The sequence below is a fragment of the Larimichthys crocea genome, chromosome XVIII (genome assembly GCF_000972845.2).
Source record: "Larimichthys crocea isolate SSNF chromosome XVIII, L_crocea_2.0, whole genome shotgun sequence".
In the NCBI taxonomy this organism is placed as follows: Eukaryota; Metazoa; Chordata; class Actinopteri; family Sciaenidae; genus Larimichthys; species Larimichthys crocea.
Genome location: NC_040028.1, coordinates 19,822,068 through 19,843,241, shown reverse-complemented (window position 1 = coordinate 19,843,241; position 21,174 = coordinate 19,822,068). Strand labels below are relative to the sequence as shown.

Here is a 21,174-nt window from a genome sequence, read left to right as displayed (position 1 = left end):
TTGGAGCCACAAAACAGATCTCGGGTGGCGTCACACGTACACCGTCCATTCAGTAAGTACAGCCATAACAGCTCAGTCGCTAACACCAATAATAAATGGGAATGTATTTGCATCATCCGTCGGCTGCAGGTCGTGTCACGCTGCATTTTTAAACTACAGAACGCGAGTGTGAAATTCAGTGAGAAGATTCTGGGCGATCCACGACACGCTCGGGCGAACGGCGCAAGATTTAAAGTTTTCAGTCCAGAATTTGTAGATGTCGGTCTGACTGGGCGCTCAAGACGCAATCTTTTCGCAGTTTTTTTCTCTTTGCTTTTGGGATCATAAGACGGAAAATCAGAAGTGATTCATGCGGGGAGAATAAATGACAGATTGCACCTTTATCTGAGCTTTCAATGGGGCAGAGCACGGAGGGGCCCCCGAGTCGCCGGCATGAAGAGAGAGAGAGGGAGGTGGGGGGGGATGAAGACATCCGCAGAATCTCTCCTCATTACCATTTCAAATGCTCGGAGAGGAGCGAGGCAGACGAGGGAGGGCGAGAGAATGAAAGAGGGGGAGCGGAGGAAGAAAGAGAAGAGTGGGCTTTCGTGTGCAGAGGCACGGATCGCGAAACTAAACGAACATGAAATATGCACGGTGTCAGCCGGCCATCGGAAAAAACACGAGAGCGTGTGTGTGCGTGTGTGTGAGAGAGTGTGTGTGTGTGTGTGTGTGTGTGTGTGTGTGTGCATGACGTGATTCTGCATCCTGCATGTGCAGGTCTCTACACGAGAAAACGCCTGTGCGTGTGCTGCTTGCAGGGTAACAAACTGTGTGAGCCTGTGCGTGTGTCTGTGTGTGTGTGTGTGTGTGTGTGTGCATGAGGTGATTCTGAATTTGCATGTGCAGGTTTGTGTGTGTGTGTGTGTGTGTGTGCGACAGCAGCAAGCGTGGAGAGAGTCGTTGCTCTGTGCAGCATATGGAGAAAGACACACGTCAGGATGCCTGTGCATGTGCTTATTGGGTCATAACGGGTGTTTCACTGTGTGTGTGTGTGTGTGCGCTCGTAATCAGCATTCGAGCTGTGTGTGTGTGTGTGTGTGTGTGTGTGCGCCTCTGTCTCTCAGGCCCTCATATCTCTCTGCCTGTGTGTGATAAGCCCAGAGCTTGCGGCGCTAAAACACCAGCGTGAGACAAGCGCTCTGTGCGTCTACGGGCTTGTATGCAAGTGTGTGTGTGTGCATAAATTGGTGTGTGTCTCTGTGCACGCTTGTGTGTGTGTGTGTGTGTGTGTGTGGGAGCCCCAGGGGTCTGCCCCAGGCTTATCACACACAGGCAGTGAGAGACGAGCTTCCTGAGAGAGAGAGAAGGGAGGGAAAAGAAGAGGGGGAGAGAAGGGGAAGGCGGGGGTGTTGTTTGCGCAGCGGTCAGCGCCTTGTTTGTGTAGTCTCAGGTTTTCTCCTCCCTCCTCCCTCTTTTTCCCTCTCGACACGCGGAGAGCAGGAAGGGAAAAATGTGAAGGGGGGATAAAAAAAAAAAAAGGAGGAGGAGGAGGAGGAGAGGGAGGGAGGGAAAAAAACGTTCGAGAGAGACGCATAAATCAGAGAGACGAGCCAGCTTCTCTCCAGCACGGCTGACTGAACCCTGCTGCTGCTGCTGCGCTGCACCCTGTGTGTGTGTGTGTGTGTGTGCGTCAGAGTGTGTGTGTGCGTCAGAGTGTGTGTGTGTGAGCGAGCGAGCGAGGGAGAAAAACAGCCGCCGCCACTGCTAACCACAGTCACCACGGCACATTAGAGGGCCATTAGAACGCGATTATACTCCCAGTGCTTACCTCTCATTCACACTCTTGCTCTCTCTCCCCACTCCGACTTGCACACACACACACACACACACACACACACACACACACCTCATCATCATAAATGTGTACAACAAACACACACACACACACATGCACGCACGCACAACCATAAAGCAACCGGTTAATGAGCAACAAAAGATACCCACACCTATTTACAGTTCTGTGAAGATACCTCTGCCGGTGATAAAAATGATCACACACACAAACAAAGACAAGTGAGAGACAGCGTGGACACACACACACACACACACACAATGTGCAGCAGCTCAAGTGGCATTCAAACCACTCGGATCAATAAATCAATTTGTAAAATCTGTCAACAAGGGAGGAGGAGAGAGGAACAAAAACACGAGGAGAGGGGTGGGGAGGATGAGGGAGAACGAGACGGCGGGCCATCCAACTTTAATTAAAAGCTTTCGCAGGCGATGATGGGAGTGGAGAGAGATTCGGCAGAATACACACTCGCTCCGTCTCGTGCGTGCGAGGATCTGGTTCAGGAGCGAACGATCGGCAGCTACACACAAAGAAAGAAAGACGGGAGGAGAGGAAGAGAAAAAAAAAACTTCCGATGCTAGAGAGAGAGAGAGAGAGGCAGCGAGCATCCGTCTCCGTATAATGATCCCACCGATCCCTCATGCTCGTGTGTGTGTGTGTGTGTGTGTCACACTTCGCCTCACGGAAAATTAATGAGATGTGAGTGCGGAGCGAGGCGAGAGGAGGGGAGGGAGTGTGTGTGCATGTGTGTGTGCTCGCCGGAGGAGGAGGAGGAGGAGGAGGAGGAGGAGGAGGAGGAGGGGTGCCAACGACAATCTGAGTCACAAAGAGAGGAAGAGAAAGAGTGCTGAGAGGAAAGAGGGGGGAGGGAGAGAGAGCGGAAACCTGAGAGAGAACGAGAGTAGCGGGCAAGAAGAGAGAGAGAGAGAGAGAGAGAAAAAAAAGATGGAGTACGGCGAGAACAAAGCGTGAGTAATGGTGAAATAGAAGAAAATGATACAAAACGCAAAAAAAGAGGGGAGGTGGAGACGGATGATAGATGCAAGAGGAGAGCTCGAGTCACAGACGGGAACAAAGTAAGGGGGAGAAAATGAGCTCAATTTGAGGAGAGAGAGTGAAGATCCGGAGGAGACGAAGTGTTAAGAGTGTAAAAAAAACGAAGATAAGGAGAGAGGAGGATGAGCGCAAGCCTATTACCTCGTAGCCGAGCCGTGCGGCTCTCTGGAGCAGAGTCTCCCCGGCGTTCTTGTTCACGATCAGCCGACGAGCCTCCGGCGGGATCGGGCGCACCGTGGGGAGCTCGGCAGGGGGGGTCCTGTGCAGCCCAGCGACCGCTGCTGCAGCCGCCGCCGCCGCCGCCGCTGCAGACGCCTCTGGTGGGACGCCACCGCCGCACACTCTGCTGTTGGCCTGGGGCTGCAGGCAGGGCGGACAGAGCGCGGCGGGGGAGCAGGGCTTGACCGGAGAGCAGGGATAATGATTAGGAGAGGCGGCTCCCTTCCTCGGAGCGCCACGCTGCTCGCTCAGCTGAGGAGAGAGGGAGAGGAGAGTGTTAGAGAGCGCACACACACACACACATACAGGGACACTCAAGGGCACATGGAAACTACACACACACACACACACACACACACACACGCTTAGTTTTAATTTGACAGATGCAGCCGAAGAGTGACACGAAAGTGAGAGGAGTGAGAGGGGGAATGATTTCCAGCAAAGGGCCACAGGTCGGACTTGAACCTGTGTACCTCTGTACACGTGACGCCCTGAGATTACGGAACCACTAACTGTTTTTTAACAAATAAATAAAGAGGCGTACATGAAACATGTAATAATAATATGTGCCATCCTCTGTGGCTCTGAACTGAAGCCACAAACTGCAGTTCCTCTAACGTCCACCTGAGGCTGGCTCCAGAAGTGAGTCAGTCTCCATAAGTCCCCATGTTCACAGCAGAAATAAACATGTTTACAGCCTGGTACAAAAAACAGTTTTGGTCTCTGTAGCTAATTTCCCCGTTCATGACAACTGTACTGAGGGTGAATTTATATACAACTCACCTGTTCACATTATATTAAGGCTTAAAGTTATGCAGGATTAAGAGCGTGGACGCTTTGATTGACAGGTAGGTGTCCTCACAGATGGCTCATTAAGAGCAACCAGGCGTCATTCAGGTCCACCAATAAACTTTACCAATATTTAAATAATTGTTTCTCAAACTGTGGTACAACATGACCTTTTCTGTAGTGGTGAAATAAATTAATTTAAAACGATTATACTACAAAATATCTGATTAAAACAATAATTGAATTCATTTAAAATAAGTTTTGCATTTTTGGTTTCAGTATCAGCCGGACATGTGGTCATGTTTTTGCTCGTCGAGGGCGTACGGGAGCTAAAGTGTGACAAAGACAGAGTCCGTGATTCTAAAACTCTACAACGGGAAATATCTTCCCGAGAAATTAGCTCTAATGGAGAGTGTGATATGTTCTGAGGTGGTGCACGGTGCGAGAAGTCTGACAAACACTGATTCAGATTTACAGGGAGGTGGAAGAAGCGGCACAGCCAACATGGCGGCTGCTCAATCCGCAGATTTCTGAGCTTCAAAGCGGCGCTTCAGAAAACCCTGTGAGTCACCCAGTGTTTGTGCCGTCCGTTCATGTTTATTCTCTTACACGCCACCTACGTACAAGCTTCAGATGCAGACTGATTGTTCAGTTGGAACGTGTGTGTGTGTGTGTGTGTCAGAGTGTGTGTGTTTGTGTGCGAGTGTTGTGTATGGAAGACTGAAAAACACACACAGATTTCACACCAACTGTTCACGGCCCAAACACTGCAGGTTGGCACGCCACTTGTCTTTAACCGCTAAACCAACAGAGCCTTTGGAGCGCAACACACACACACACACACACACACGAGAGAGGGAGGGAGTTGACTGCCTCTGCTCGGTGTGTGTGTGTGTGTGTGTGTGTGTGTGTGTGTGTGTGTGTGTGTGAAGTGTGTGCCCTCTCAGTGGAATTCCATGTCGAAGCAGCTGTCAGGCTGAGGAGGAGCAGGGGAGGAGGCGGAAAACAACTAGCCTTTTTTTTTTTTTCCCCTCAATTTTCCCCTCCGTGCTCGTTTTTTCCCTCTCCGTCTTTTGAACTCGGGCGCTTCATACGCTCGACCAAGGCTGCCACATTCCTCGCTGTGTGAGTGTGAGTGAGTGAGGGAGTGTGTGTGTGTGTGTGTGTGTGTGTGTGCAGAGCGCTCAGTGCGATGTATAATTGCTCCAGGGTTTTGTTGTTATGTCAGGAATGCTCACAAACACACACACACACACACACAGTCAGAGTCTTGGCACACACACACACACACACAAAACAGCGCCGATGACACACGTTCGACAATTAAGGCCAGAGACAAACACACACATGCACGCAGGCAGGCGCTCCGTGGGGAGTCGCTAAGGGCACGGGGAAGTCAAAGCTCCAGCAGCCCTCTAAACATTGTAAACATACTTCCTTCCTCTCTCTCCTCTCTCCCAGCTGCATAATCAGAGGCGCCGACAGGCATACTGAAACAGACTGCGCTGCTGCAAAACATCCCAGACGCTCGTATCGCGGCCAGGCGCCCTATCAGCACTCACCTTGTCATCCTCAGCTGCTCCCAGATCAGCCACGCAACGCTGACCGGGGCTGTTAGGTGTGGCCTCTTTCCTCTTCTCCCGCTCTCGGTCCCTCTGGCTGGTGTGTTTGGTCTTGCACGGCCGCTTGCCCTTGGGTTTGTCCGTGTCACTATGGCGACGGGGCTTGAGGAGAGGAGGAGGAGGTGGTGGTGGTGGAGGAGGAGGAGGAGGGGCGCCGCCTCCTCCCGCGGACGGCGGCTGTGTTGGGGCCGGAGAGGGGGGGGAGCCCCTCCTGGGCTCCTTGAGGCCACGGTCACCTGAGAAGGGGCCCAGCGGTTGCGTCCTGTCCTTCAGTTGGCTGGGGGGGAGGGGAGACGCAGCTACTCCTGGAGCGAAAAGAGGGAGGAGGAGGAGGAGGAGAAGGAGGCAGCAGAGTGAGCAGGGCTGAGGATGGGAAGGTATTGCAAGGCCATCTCTCACCCTCTGTTGGTTTATTAATGAGCGCACAGAGCTGTCTGAGAGCGCAGCATGCCTGCTCGCTCAAGAAAATGAAAAAAAAAAAAAAAAAAAAGGAGGAACGCGCTCGCCGGCTCACATAAACACCCCTGTAGTGACTTGTGCGCACTCATTCACTGCAGCAAGGACACTGCGATGAGTAATCTCCTTAAACAAATGTGGCACTGTCTGGTTTCAGCCTCTTACGGCACATTTTTACACTGAAAAAAAACCTGCCCTTGAAACCGTAATGTCAAAACGCTGTTTAAGAACTAAATGGAAATACATTTCCTACTAAGTATTTCCAGCTACGCGGGAATGTGCTCCGGCTCGGATCTGTGGCAACTTTTTCGAACAAACGGTTCCAGTGTGACCGAGCAGTGAAGATCTACTTCTTCCAAACACGTAGCTGCGAAATCTGCATTATTAAAAAAAAGCAAATATCTAGATCAGTGTTTGGATTCGTCTGCTCTGGGCTCAGATAGGTGTAGATATAAAGGGCTCATTTTAAGACAATAAAAACAAAGATGCTTATTTTCAGGTTATTATACACTAATTATTAAAATATTTAATGAATATTATATTCCATTCCTGACACACTGGACCTCTAAACTGAGGACCAATGAGAAAGAAATTATATTTCTTGTTCCCACGAGCTTTAAAACAAACCTTTTAACCTTTTACAGTGTGATACTCTAGAAGTGAATGTGTTTTATCTGATTCGTGGAAATCGTGAATTATAATGAAACTCAGCCCTGACAGACATTCAGCAGAATAACCACATCCATTGTAAAAAAAAAAAAAAAAAAAAAAAACCCGGCTGTTGCCACGGTGATTTTATCTAAAAAAGGTGAAAGGAAACAGGGGGAAAAAAATAATAATAATTCAGCCGCCAACCCAAGGCCTGCGGTCTGTGCAGGAAACATAAAACCAAAATCTCCCCGGCTTGATTCACTTCCTTTAATCTCTCTCCTGTCTTTTGTTCCCTCCTTCATCTGCGCCTCAGTTTGGGCGCATGAATAAAGGGAAAGCCCTGGTTTAAATAAGTTACCCCACCACCACCACCTCGCTTTTCCTGTCACTGGTCATGAGGGGAAAAAAATTTAAAAATCACTGATCACACGTTAGTCACACTACACCTGCCCACGCCTATCTCCGCCAGCCACTTCCCCTCGTTTGCACTTTCATCGAGGCCGCTGCAGACCGGCGGAACAAAAAAGACCAAAACCACATGAGAGAGCGAGCGAGCGAGCGAGCGAGGCAGAGGAGGGGCGGCATTTTAGATTTTTTAATCCCCAGGTCCTATTTCTGATTTCTCAGCCTTTCCTCTGCTAAGAGGAAGTATCCCCTACCTCATTTCCTCTGCAACCTCCCCGAAGGCTCACGGGAAATCCCCCAAAAGACAGACCGCTCAACAAGAAAGTGAAACGTGAGCCAAAGATAGATTTCCGTTACCCTAGCTGAACTCGAGACGTGATAGAGAGCGGCGGTTTGCGCGGCTGGCTGTTCGGCTCTTACCGTTAAGCAGCTTCTCGCAGCCCCACTTCCTGTTGATCTCGGCTCTCTGCGCCGCGGCTCTGTCCTCCAGCTCGCCGGCCCTGATTTTACGCTCCTGCGGGCTCTGCACCGTGGCCACAGATCGGGGCTGGGGCCACGCTCTCTCCTGTTTGATTTGGGAGCCGTCGGGCGATAGTGCTCCAGCACCGGCAGCGGCGGCCTTGCTGAGTCGGAGCCCTTTGAGCTCGATGCAGACTTTGAGCTTCCGCACCTCGTCATCGTCGTCGTCTTCATCGGCACTGGCCTGCTCATCTGCAGACGACGCAAACACAGTTTTGAGTTTAAAAAAGATTAGACGAGAAGTCATTTAAAACCTGACAGATGAACTGGGAAGTACAGTGTGGGCAAACCAAAAACCACAACAGCTTTTCTTTGAAGTGTTCTCACCTTCTGTCACACACACACACCAAAAAAAAAAAAATTCTATGTACATGAAACCGACCTGCAAACAACTGAGACAGAAGGCATTAATCACTGCGCTCTTACGGCTTGTGAAACTGCCTTTAAGCCTGACATTTAACACATGCACACAGGCAGCGAGCGGGATGTGAAACAGACAGATTGAGGAGTTAAAAAAAAAAAAAAGAGGAGGAAGAGAATTGGGCGGAGACACAAAACAATAAAGACCAGAGAGAAGCGGGAGAGGAGGGAGAGGAGGGAGAGTCCCCCCCCCGTCCTGAAATTCAAAAAGGGGGACGGGTATTTGACTCGTCTGCCAGTGCCGAGGGAGCGCAGGCACGATACCGCAAGCCAGAAATATAAGAAGAACCCAAACAGATGAGGCGGAAAAAAGAAAAGAAGATGAAAAGAGCAGCTTTGAAGAGGGAGGGTAAGCGGCACAGCTGAGGAACGGCAGAGAGAGACCGAGCGAGAATGGCTGTCCCTCTTCCTCGCCTCTCTCTCTCTCTCTCTCTCTCTCGCACTGCGCTCAAAGGCAGGATTAAACACTTCTCTGAGCTGGCTGCCACACAGAGAGTGAAAGATGGGACGGAGAGTGGGGACGTGTGGTGGGGAGGGTGGAGGGGTTTTAAAGGTGGAATCGATTGGGAAGGAGGAAACGAGACGTGTTCTCACCCGCTGAAATCCTGGATCGTTTCTCCGGGTGGGACACCCGCTCTCCCTCCTCCCTCTCCGTGTCCTCGAGTTCACACTTGAGGGCGAGTGGGCGTTTCCTCGTGAGTCCAAACCCGGGGCCGACCTTCTCCTCTGCGTACCCTTTAGCCGGTGTCAAAATAGGAGGCACGCAGTGGGATGATTCACACTCTCTGATCAGCCTCCGGGCTCCGTCCTTTAGCCCTCCTCTGGTGGCACCGTGCCCCGGGGACAAAGGCTCCTTCTGGCCACCGCACCTCTGGAGGACTGGAACTCTGTTGTTGGTGTACGCCGGCCGGACACCTGAGCAGGGCAGAGGACAGACAAGGCAGGGACGGGGTGTGAGACAGACAGACAGACAGACCACAAACCAGACAGACAGCAAAGAAACAAGAGGCGGGGGTGAGACAGGGTGTGGGGGGATTGACAGAGGGAGAACGCCAGTTAAACACCAGCCAGCTTTTATTCCGCTTTAAAGACAGGCAGTAAAACTTTGATGGGGTAAAGACTTTTTAATCTGATGTGAGCCGAGCCAGCGGCGCTGACGGCTTCAGCCCCGCTCGCATTTCCACAGCGAAGCGAGCGAGGCAAGAAAGAAAACATCCTGCGCACGGCGACTCCAACCCTCTCTCCCTCAATCCCTCCCCCACTTTTCTGTCTCCGTCCTCCCCCACGGCATGACCGCACCACGCCCTTCTCACACTGAGCGTGACTCTACCTCCTCCCCCCCCCCTCGTCCTCCTCTCCTCTCTCCCCATGCCATAATTAGGCTCACACGTCAGCCGCGGCCTCGCTCCAACACACAGCTGGGCTCCCAGCCAATGTAACTAAGCCCCCTCCCTCCCTCCCTCCCTCTCTCTCTCTTTCCGTTGCACTCTCCCATCCGCTTTCACCCACTAACACCCCCCTTCCCGCCCGGCTTTCACTCTCTCTCTCTCTCTCTCTCTCTCTCCCTCTCTCACACTCACGCAATCTCTGCCCCTCCTTCTCCTCTCGCGCTCCCCTCTCGATCGTCTCTACGCGCAGATAAGCACAAAAGACTTCTTGAAAATAAAACTCCCCCCTCGTCTCTCGTCTCGCTCGCTGGCTCGTTCGCTTGCGCTGCCTCGCTTGTGTAAGAATGTGTGCATACGTGTGTGTGTGTGCGTGTGCATACGTGCGTGTGTGTGTGTGTGTGTGTGCATACGTGTGTGTGTGCATACGTGTGTGTGTGTGTGTGTTGAGTCTGTATGGAAGGAGTGTGTCTTTTTTTAGATTGACCCGGTCTTGCCTCAGCATTTGCTGCAAGTGCATGTGAGTGTGTGTGTGTGCACGCGCACCTATTGTTTGTGTGTGTTCATTTGCAGAGTGGATGCATGTGTGTATGTGCGTGCATAAAGAGTGTGTGTGCATAAAGAGTGTGTGTGTGTGTGTGTGGTGCTGGGTTACTCACCCTCCCTCTCTCCCTGCCTGGTGGTGTGTTGGCAGTGTTCCAGCGCTCGCTCTCTGTGCTGGCCGTCTGCCAGCTCTCGTCCTGCTGCTGCCGCTGCTGCTGCCGAGGCAGACACACACACACCGCCGCCGCCGCCACCACCACCGCCGCCGCCGCCGCCCTCCTTCTCCTTCAGCTCCAGCTCCGAGAACCGCATCATCGCCCGCTGCGCGCACACACACACACACAAATGCAGAGAAAACCCATGAAAACCACTCATCGTCTGCCCACGCCACGCACACACACATACACACACGCACACACACACACACCTCTCTAAGCCTCAATCTGGCCTCAACAGCTACAGAAGCAAAAAAAATTGCGTCAGAAATCACATTGTCTCAAAGAAAATGCCAAAGAAATTAAACCCACACACACACACACACACACACAAATACACATTACACACACACACACACACACACACAGGACACAAAAAAGGTAAGACAGATAAATCACAAGCATGGCATCAAGACACAGATTAGACTACTGCAGCCACTGTGAGTCCATGCGCTCTGGGGCTTAAAGTCCTGGCATCTCCCTTCCTGAAACATAAACATGGCTAGGAAACATATACATCTAAGCCCTGAGGCAGAGAGAGGAGATGAAACAGAGGAAAGGAGGGAGAGAGAGAGAGAGAGAGAGAGAGGGGAGAGGAAAAAGGAGTGTGCAGCGATACAAGAGTACAAAGGAGAGACAGAGCCCATCAGAGGCAGATGTGATAAGAAATGTAAAGAACTGACCTCCCAGTTAGCTGCAGGTTGACTTATATTACTCCCCTCTCGTGATATGACTTCCATCTAAGCAATTAGAATGGGGGGGGCTCAATATATCTGTCCATCATTTCATCTTTTTTTTTCTTTATACTTTCTTTCCACATGTTTCTTTACACACACAAATAGGCAGCCACAATCCCACAAAATAACAACAGTCAAAGAAATAAAAAAAAAAATAAAAAAAAGTGACTCAACAGGTCAATTAACGCTGCGTCGAAAACTATCAAATCATTCCTGAACCGTTGCAAATGAGAAATTTGTAAAAAAATTTAGTTTTCTCGTTTTTTTTGTTTTACGTCTACGTCCAGAAACGGAGCGTTTGATGTTTGATAGCTTCGTGTTGCAGCTGTGCATTGACAAGCGTGACACAGACACAAAAAAAATAAAATAAAATAAAACCCACAGTTTTCTTAAAAAAAAAAAAAAAAAGAAAGGGTGTGTTCACAACATAGACAGACATGTGCAACCTATTATCTGCCTCTGAGCCAAGTGAATAATGTAGCATAGGATCTGTTTCTGTGCTGAGCGTCGAGCACGAGGGAGCACAGATAACGGTCTTAACGTGTGTGTGTGAATGTGTGTGACACATATAGGATGACGGCCTATGTGATGTGTGTGTGTGTGTTAAGGAGAGAGGCAGCACAGGCCAGGGTGGAGGGTTAAGGGGAAGATAGCGGCTGGCGGATGGGGGGTGGTGGTAAGGTTCATGCAGAAAGGCCTAAGAGGAACCCCCTAAAGAGGGCAGCTGCTGGTGGTTTTTAAAGCAAGCCCTGCTGCCCCTAACCTTGCAGGGGTTAAGCATAGCCGGAGGCGGTGTAAACTGTGAGGCTGCTGCCGAGCTTACAGCGTGCGGCCCTGTAGCAGAGTCAGCACTAAACGCATGCTTTAGCCCCAAGGCAGTCAACACAAGGACGAGCACGCACGGACACACAAAACACGCACGCACAAGATATAACCTTTTTACAATGACTGCTCGCTAATCAACATACAGCGACGGCAGCTCCTGGTTAACCTTTGAACTGCCCTCCCTTGATAGAGGAGGAGGAGGAGGAGGGCCTCGACTCGAAGACAATGATAAACTAAAGGGGGAAGGGTCAAGCCTGTGGCCAGGAGAGTTGCGTGATTACTCTGTACTGTGTTGTAAATGCGGAGTATTCCAATTTCATGCAGGGTTTGTTCTGGATATTGAAGCAAAGGGAATAAAGACGGTGGGGGGTTTATTCCTGCGTGGGTGTTAGAACTGAAAGTGTCTGAAATGTCTGCACACAAGAAACATTGGTCACAGTGACCTCTCTCCAGCCCACCGCCAACTTCAGCCCAATATATCCTGTACTGTGTATATAAATATAAATATATATAAATACACTCACACACACAAGTGTTAACGGTCTTACCTGTAGCGCTCTCTGTTCACGGCTCAGCTTGCTGGAGTCAGCATACAGCTCAGTGGTGACGCATTTAAAGCGGTCGCCAACGTAGCCTGAGGAGTTAGCGATCCTCTTGGCCAGACTGGATCTACGAGCGCCCTTAGACGAAGTGTGGCTACCCTCGTCGTCCTCGTCCTCGTCCCCTTCTCCTTGAGACTCTCCCAGGTCGACGATGCTGTCCTCCTTTTCCGTCTCCCTCTCGCGCGCCAGCTCCTCGTTCACCATGTCCATGCAGCTGCGCTGAGCGAGGTGGAAAGCTCGGCCGTCTCGGTCTCTGTCTTTGTCCTTACCGGAGCTGCGCTCCCCAGATGTGCGGGCGCACCGTAAGGTGCTCTGGTCTTGGTCTCCAGAGTCTCCAGGACTGGGGCTCCGTTCCTCCGAGCTCTCCTCTGCTTTGGCGAACTGCCCTGGAGAAGGTGGAGACGTCGCGCCGGGGCAGCTCGTGTCCTGAAGAACCTTTGCTTTCCCAAAGGGAGTCTCCGGCTGTCTGTCGGTGTGATTGGGCCTCAGGGTGGGGCTCAGGCCAGAGTGGATTGGATAAGGATGGGACAGGTGGTGTTGGTGTTTTGGCTCATAGTCAGTCTTTGTCAGATTTTGGTTACTATGACAACATTCATTTTGGTTAACTTTGGTGCCGGTCTCAGCAGAGGGCTGTTTGTGGACCGTTGGGTTAGACTCAACATCGGTGTCTGAATGTACAAGGTCAATGCAGACAATCTTTTCTCTGGATGTTACAGAGGACGAGTGGGTTTTGCTTTGACTGCCACCCTGTCCACGTTCCCTCTCGGGCTTCATTTGGCTTCCTTCGCCCATCTCTTTCCCGATGCCGTGATCTCTGTGGCTGCCGCATTCCTCGACAGCTCCCCGGGATTTCTCCTGTCCCCGGGACTTCAAGGTTAAATCCCCCCTCTCTGGCAGCTTATTGTCTGAGTGAGTCTGCATCAGGGGGTGGGCCATCTCCTGTGAGTTATAAGTGAGGTATTCCCCTCCTGGACCAGCTGGAAGGTTGTGGTAGGGTAAAGGGTGTTTTGCTGCTAAGTGGGCCGGGTAAAGGCTGTTGCTGCCCAGCAATACTGGGTGAGGGTAGACTGGACCTTTCCCTGCGATTGGCAGGGAGTGTAGTGCCATGCCATCAGAGATGGGGTAGTGCAGGTATCTGTTGGCGTAGGCCAAACTGTGGTTCAGATAAGTGTCACTTTGAGGAAGGTAAAGGTGGCCAGGAGGGTGACCGTTCTCTAAACAAGGCCTCTTGTACGAGGACACGTCTGGAGTCGTCTCACCTCGCTTAGTGGTCTGGGAGGACTTCTCCGTTCCCTCTCTGTGGTGGCCAACAACTGGTTGATGTTCTGATTGACTGGGACTGTGTTTGACCCAGTCACCGTTGGGTTTAGGAGAATGAGCCCTGGAGCTGACCAGAGAGGAGTGTTGAGTGGAGGAAACGTTGTGGTTGGGCTCCCCTATCCTCGGACAGGATGAGCTACGCTGCTGAGGGAGTACTCTCTCCAGACCCTTATGTTTGATGACGGAGGGCGAGGAGCCTTTGGCTTGTGAAAGGGCCAGGTCCGTGTTAGGCCTCGGAGAGGGGGGCAAGCCCGGTGTGTGCTGTGCATGGGAAGGAGACGGGCTGGGTACGACCCAGGAGGAGTGTAAAGTGCTAATCATCTCTGGCCTCTCTGGAACCTTTGAAGAAGTGCTGCTAACCACAGAGTGAGAATGAGAGGAAGGAGAAAGGGTCAGGTTTTCTTTTAGGAGCTCTCGGCTCGGGGGATGTCCGTAACGTCCGCCTGACCCAATAGTGTCCATCTTAACTGGGAATCCGTTGGGGGGCAGTCCAAACTCCAATATCCTTCCAGACAAATCCAAGGGCTTCTCTGCCGAGTCTTTGGTTGCTTGGGGTTGGTGAGCCAGCCTTTCAAAGTTGGGTTTGGAGGGCGACCTGCTGGGTTTCCGCTCGACCCCGACACTTCTGTGCTCGGGCGCCCCGTCTCTCTGCCTTGATTTGTGGGGGCTGGGCCGGGCGGGAGAGGGCTGCTCTGACGCCATGCTGCTCATGGAGAACGGATGAGGAATGGACTGCGTGGATGAGGATGAGGCAGATATTGAGGAAGAAGAGGAGGAGGAGGTGGGCGGTTGTCCTATCCTAGCGACTGGCCTTTGTAAGTCCAGTGAATTGTCAATGAGAGTAGGAGGAGGGGGAGGCTGGGGGAGGCGAGAAGATGCACGAGGAGACGAATCAGTGGGCAGACTATTATTACTCCCACTGTTGGTGCCACTGGTGCTAGTGCTACTGGTGGTGTTATTGTTGCTAGACCCCTTCCTAGAGGGAGGTCTGCTCGGTCTGCTGCTCATGCTCGGGGACCGGTCCCTGTCTATAGCGGCCTGATGGTGCTGAGGATGAGGGGAAGGTTGGTGAAGCTGCTGTGCAAACGGAGACGCAACACCGAGCCCCTTGTCCTGGCAGTGCACCAGCGATGTGGGGGCCACTGTGACCGCGGGAATCCTCATAGGAGGCGCCACCAGCGGAGAAGAGATGGGAGAAGGAGGATAGGGGGGCATGTAGTAGAGCCTCTCGGCTGCAGAGGCGGCTGCAGCAGGGTTAACATTGCCCCCTTGGGGTGCACACAGAGAAGAGTAGGCCAGGTGCTGGGGGAGATAGGGGTTCGGTTGGCTGAGCAAGGAGGCTTTGTACATGTTTAAAGCCGCGTACTTGGACGTGTCCATAAAGGGATACATGCTCGCTTCGGGGTAGGGGGTGAGCCATGGCAGGCGGAGGTAGCTGCCACCAGCGCCTGCCAAGGCCAGCTCAGATGCCTTTTCTCCAGGCCCTCCCCTGCGTTCCAAGCCCAAACCTTCAGCTCCTGCTCCAGGAACCAGCATAGGCTTGTGGAGACCTGGAGGGGTGCCTTTGTAGAGGCCCAGGTATCCATTAGTGGCCTTACGACTGTCCAGAGTGCCATCGGGCTTGTAGATGAGCTCTGGGAGGCCGTCCCTGTTATAAGTGAGAGGGAGGCCAGGCGTCTCTCTGCTTTTCTCTGCTGGCAGGGCTCTGATCCCTGGGTATACAACCCCACCGTGGAGACGAAGACCATCGTGAATCAGGGTGCCTCGGTCCAGCCCCATCGCTGCCAGTGGCGTCAACCTTGCATCCACCTACAATCACAGACATTCCTCAATGAAAACACGACACTGGAAGCAACAACTATAAACACCGTGTCACACGGTAAAACACAACAGACGTTTATTTCCAGACGATGGTGACAAATGAGTGTAAATTGAGCACGTGCGCGGGGGTGGGGTGGGGGGACTTGCCATGTTTCGTGCGATGTGGTTCCCTTGTCTTAGTTCCAGGTTGGTTTGTGTCTCAGCATCGGCATCACGAACAGATGTTGCCCTGTAGAGATGAGCAAACAGTTAGCAGTCAGTGTCTTGGCTCTGCCACGTGCGCACACACAGTCATAATCCCAGTGCCAAAAAATTGACACGGCAAAAATGATTTAGAAGAGAAATTACGGAGAAGAATTACAGAGAAATTATGTACGTATCTATCTATCTATCTATCTATCTATCTATCTATCTATCTATCTATCTATCTAGACACAGGCAGTAGGGAGAAGGTACAAAGAAAAGAAAGATAAAGGCATAGTTAGTTGTAGCCATCACACCCGTCCTCTCCCTCCACTGGAGTAGTCACCGGAGATGAAAGCACTGTGTGGGCTCCCTCCCCTCCCGTCCGTCAACACCCCTCAGTAACCCCCAATCCTTCCTTCCCTCCCTCCCTGTGGGCTAGACGTGGTATTGTGGGGCTGCGTCTATTCAGTCACGTTCCTCACACACTGCTTTTTTTCCTTTGCCCTCTTTGACCCGCTCTCTCTCTCTCTCGGCTGCCACGGCCAGCGAAGCGAGGAAAGATTATACATCAGAGACCACTTCGGTGGGAGACCATTTACAGCCCACGCCGACACAGAGAGGCGCACATCGACGTCCACGCTCACACACACACACACACCCCTACGGCGACGCACGGAAATGTAAAGAGACAAGTGTGCAAAAAAAACAAAAAAAAAAACAGAGAAGAGCAACAAACAGAGAGACTTCTTTTGTGTGTGTGCGAGAAACGTCTTTTAATTTGAATTTCTTTAAAGCACTGGAGCATAACGGAGCCGCTCAGGAGATACGAAATACGTTACAACACGATTGTTAGTGCAACATTTGAGGAGATGACAAATTTAATAATTAGTCTTTAAGGTTAAATTGGTGCTTTTATCGGCGGGGTGCTAAATAGGGTTGGATTTAACGACTTTCTCGGGATAAAAAGGGGCAAAGGTAATTGGTTTATAGATAAATGAGAACATAAACATAAAGACCTTCCTTTAAATTTAACCAATGACGGCACCCACAGGTTTCCGAAGCGCCATTTTGAGGCTGAAGATACTGTGTGCTCAAACAAGTCACCTGTCAATCAAAGCGTCTTAACCCTGCATAACTTTAAGCCTTAATATAATGTGAACAGGTGAGTTGTATATAAATTCACCCTCAGTACAGTTGTCATGAACGGGGAAATTAGCTACAGAGACCAAAACTGTTTTTTGTACCAGGCTGTAAACATGTTTATTTCTGATGTGAAGTTGGACATGGGGACTTATGGAGACTGACTCACTGCTGGAGCCAGCCTCAGGTGGACGTTAGAGGAACTGCAGTTTTTTGGCACTTCATTGCAAAGCCACAGAGGTTTACACTTGAATTTAACATGAAAATAAACTCTACTACTAATAAAAATCTACATTAATCGCTGTGACAAGACTAAAAAAAAAAGAAAACAGGAGAGAAATAAACCTGAAAATCAAATATTTGATAAAAATTGTGAGTCAGCCGGCTTCTTAATATTAGCGTGCTCTCCCTGAAATCAAACGGCTGTTTGAAAATCCTCAAACAGGTGAAACAACAATAGAAAGAGCTGGAATTGTTGCTCCCACTTGGCAGATTTTATTTAAATTACTTAAGTTTGAATATCAGACTTGATGACTCGTTGGGGTGTGTGTATTTCTGCAAGGCGAGCCTCTGTAGGAATGAGGTTGGAGACAGACAGACAGACAGACAGACAGACAGGCAGAGAGAGAAGTGCCTTTAAATAGTAAAAGTGAAGCGTTGCCGTGCTCGGCAGTGCTGAGAGCAGCAGAGAAACTCGGCTCCTCGATCATCGCAGAGAAACGCCTCTGTGCCTCGCTGCCGCGCCGCTGGCACGCCACTTTTATTGCCGTGACCCGGGAGCCATTAATCAGCCAGTTTCTGGGGCCCCTCGGCACGGCTCCTCCCTTCCCCAGCGCTCCCATCCCCCCTCACACACACACACACACGCACAGCACATAAAGCCTCCAGCTTGCCCCAGCTCCCCAGGGCCAGTCCTGCTTCAACAACATCCGCGTCTGACGGAACTGAGACGGTGTGCCGTGCCGTGCCGCGGAGCTGCGAGCGTGCGTAAAGAGCCAGAGACGTGCGTATGTGTGACTTTCTGCAAATGACAGACATCGTTACGAAATCACATCACTTCACACGTTCACACACGTTCACACACACTCTGCGCGTAATGAGACCCGACGTGCTGCGTTCACGGACATTTCTGCACAACCTCAAACCAAATCCTCGGCACAAACACGCGCTGCTTCTCAAGAAAAGGACACAACACACACACACACACACACACAGCGGAGGGAATGAGCCTCGTATAGGTGAACACAACTGGTGTCTTGGAGGCCTGTTATTACTTCACAACGTGCCCGCTGTGCTTGATGTGACCGAGTCGTTTCGCGCAGGCCGCGGCCACCCTCCTGTCATTTCCATGAAATTAATAGTTGCCCCTTGCAAAGATGAGATGAGAGGCTGGCTGCAGCCGCCGCGGGGCCCTCAAGGTCAGGATCAAGCACTTGACTGTGCGCCGCGTTCAGCGCTCAGCTGGAGGACGCACGGAGCCTCCACCACTACCTCCACCCCCCCAATAACCCCCGGAGGTCCTGAACAGCACGCTGGAAAACTCGTTAGAAACCCGGTGAGGCAGCGGTGATCAGCCACACTGTGTGCGCACACATTAATACTTCTGCTACATTCTCGTATCCAGACATTTAAACATTAAAAATAGAAATAATGTAAATATTTGATTAGATTTGATATGTTTTATTTAAATGTAACGAGGCCGCTGCAGATTTACATATTTAGACTTTATTTTCTTAACTTGTGCACGTCAATCATGCGCATAGACTTTATTTTCTTAACTTGTGCACGTCAATCATGCGCAGGCTGCTTTGGCCTCTCTGTTCGACTTAATTACACTTTTGCGCAAAGAGACTTTGCGTCGCTGTGAATCACATCCTGACAGCAGCAGATGACGTCCTGTCAGCGAGGCAGTGACAGTGTGGAAACAGCAGCGCACTTCAGTTCAGGACACTTTTGTTGTGAACTCTAAGATCCCGATCACGGACCAAACCTTTCCTGCCACAGCCCATCAGGACGGTGACACGATGCGAGATGTTACACGGAACCATCTGGATAACTGAGACAACCGGGTTGAGCTTTAAGGGGTTCAGATTCTATTTATAATTTGTGTGAAGTCTGAGAGTAAAAAGAGATTTTTTTTTTTTGGGTCTTGGGTTTTATCTTGCATTTTCTATTCTGGGAAGAAATCCTGCTATAATGTCACGTTATGATGGGAAGGACGGGGAAGGACAGAGAGAGAGAGAGGAGGTGGAGGGAAAAGGCCCGTGTGTTGACGCTCATCCCCGCTGCTAAGAATAGTTTGCGCAACAAACAACTCCCGACGGCCGTCCAATCCATCACCGTGGTCGGCAGCGGCAGGCAAGGCAGGCACGGTGGGGTGGAGGGAGAGGAGAGGAGGGGAGAGGAGGGGAGAGGAGGGGCGCAGCGGTCGGAGCTGCGTTTATAAAGCAGACCGCTGGAGCGGAGCCCCGACTCGCACCATTAAACAGAAAACCACCGGGTGTTTTTAGCGGACCTCGTATAGCTCTGGATCTCGGTGTGCTGGGCGGAGGAGGGGTGATAAAGAGCGAGAGAGAGAAAACAAACTCCCCCCCTCCCCCCCCCCCCTCCACCTCCTGTTTCCTGTTCCCGATGACAACGACTTGAACTCTGCGTGACCCTGCGCGCTGCGCACCGGCGCCCAGATCGACATTCCCCGCGGGGACGAGAGGCCGCACCGGCGCCCAGATCGACATTCCCCGCGGGGACGAGAGGCCTCTCTCGGCAGAGCGTACCCGGTAACACGCGTGTGTGATCCTGTCTCTGTCTCTCTTTTCACAAGTTGTCCAACTAGCATCAGTCCCTCTCTCACACGCCTCCTGTCCTTGTTGCGCGTTAAGTCTGTTCGGTAGGAACCGGGAATGCGCGTCCTCTCGCTCTTTGTCCCTGGAGCTTTGCCAGGCTCCGATCAGCTCTAAAAAAAAAAAAAATAAACAGTGTGACGCAGGATAATCTCCGCAGCGACGGGGGTGGGGTGGACATAAACACGGATTAAATACGGGCGCGCACACACACACACACAAACCGTCGAGCATGTGTGTGACCCTGAAAATCGTGCGCACACATCTGAGAAAACACACAAAGAGCGCAGCGCAGATCCAGCCTGACCGCCTCAGGGCCGCGCTCACCAGCATCAACACCTCGCATCATCGAGAGGGGGAGAGGAGGGGGGAGGACGCGTGTGCCCGGTTTTAATTGTTATTGATTATCAGGCTGACGCGTGCCAAATGGTCCAATTGATCATCTGAACGTGGACTCGAGAGTGCAATCTGTGGGGAAAGTTGACATACAGTTTGTCAGCGCAGGTTGGAACGGAGATAAATGCTGGATTGAGAGAGAGAGACACGGAGCAAGGAGCAGGAAGGAGCAGGAAGGAGCAGCAAGGAGCAGGAAGGAGCAGGAAGGAGCCAGCGGCGGCGGCGGCCGCGTCTCTTCAGCTGTCACATTATTAGCGACCGAGCTGTAAACAAGGGGCCTCCCATGCGTCCTCCCGGGCCGCTGCACAGCCGCACGCAAGTCGGTGCACGGTTCAACTCCCCCCCTTCTGCAGCACGGCCGTCAACAACGGGGACATTGTGACGAGCCCCCCCCCTCTCCTCCCTCCTGTGCTGTCACTAGTGCCGTGGCGGCGGCGGCGGCTGCTAAACTGGCTCTATTCATCCCGGGCCAAATGGGGGACTAAATGGCCCTTTATGCCACCAAAGGACCCGATTGTAATGGGGGGGATGCGCATGCATGAGTCGGCCCGCGTTTACCGGAGGTTTCTTGACTTTCCTTTGAAATTGTGGCGTGTTGGATGTTCCTAATGAAAGCACGTGACCTAAAAGGACTTACCCCCCCCCTCCACCACCACCCCACATACATCTAACCCCGCCCGCATTATAGCATGAATGGTGTGTTTAAAGACCGGGGGGGGTTCATTATTGGTGGTGCGTAAAGACGCAAATGAGGCTAAATGAGCGTCAGTTTAAACAGATGCTGAATCAGTGTGAAACCAAAGCTTCCACGCCTCTGACACTGCCTCGATTTCGAGCTCTTTTCAAAAGGTCACGCACGCACACACTCGTGTGACACATGAGGAAATGATACTGGTGTGGCCTAGATCCAATAAGTTAAAAATACAGAACGAACGCGTCGCTGTAGGTGTGCAGGGCTTTGGTGGCTCCGGAGGTCAAAGGACTTTATAAGCCGACACGATGAAGAACTCCGTCCAAATATAGCAGATAGCAACATTCCTGCTTTGAAGACGCTCGGTGTAATAAACTCCTATCGCCATCACCCTGCTGCGCTGCCAAGCGTCTGTGGGATTTCGTCAGAGAGAGAGAGAGGGAGAGATGCCCGAGGCACCGATATCTAAAAACAAACGAGGAGGCCTGATCAAGACTGAGCC

The 21,174-nt window shown here is 51.6% G+C and overlaps 1 protein-coding gene across 2 annotated transcripts in view; it reads right to left on the bottom strand.

Moving 5' to 3' along the window:
- Positions 1–21,174, bottom strand: part of bcor (BCL6 corepressor) — a 32,870-nt gene that overhangs the window by 6,810 nt on the left and 4,886 nt on the right. Inside the window, exons 2-9 of one of the 2 annotated variants that reach the window (XM_019257392.2) lie at positions 15,567–15,648; positions 12,225–15,407; positions 10,798–10,854; positions 10,016–10,220; positions 8,566–8,886; positions 7,453–7,743; positions 5,461–5,825; positions 3,032–3,361 (exon numbers count right to left, since the gene is read on the bottom strand). In XM_019257392.2, the coding sequence (XP_019112937.2) occupies positions 3,032–3,361; positions 5,461–5,825; positions 7,453–7,743; positions 8,566–8,886; positions 10,016–10,220; positions 10,798–10,854; positions 12,225–15,407; positions 15,567–15,569 (4,755 nt within the window). In that variant the 5' untranslated portion in view covers positions 15,570–15,648. The remainder of the gene's footprint in view (positions 1–3,031; positions 3,362–5,460; positions 5,826–7,452; positions 7,744–8,565; positions 8,887–10,015; positions 10,221–10,797; positions 10,855–12,224; positions 15,408–15,566; positions 15,649–21,174) is intronic. The other variant, XM_019257394.2, reaches the window with a different exon arrangement.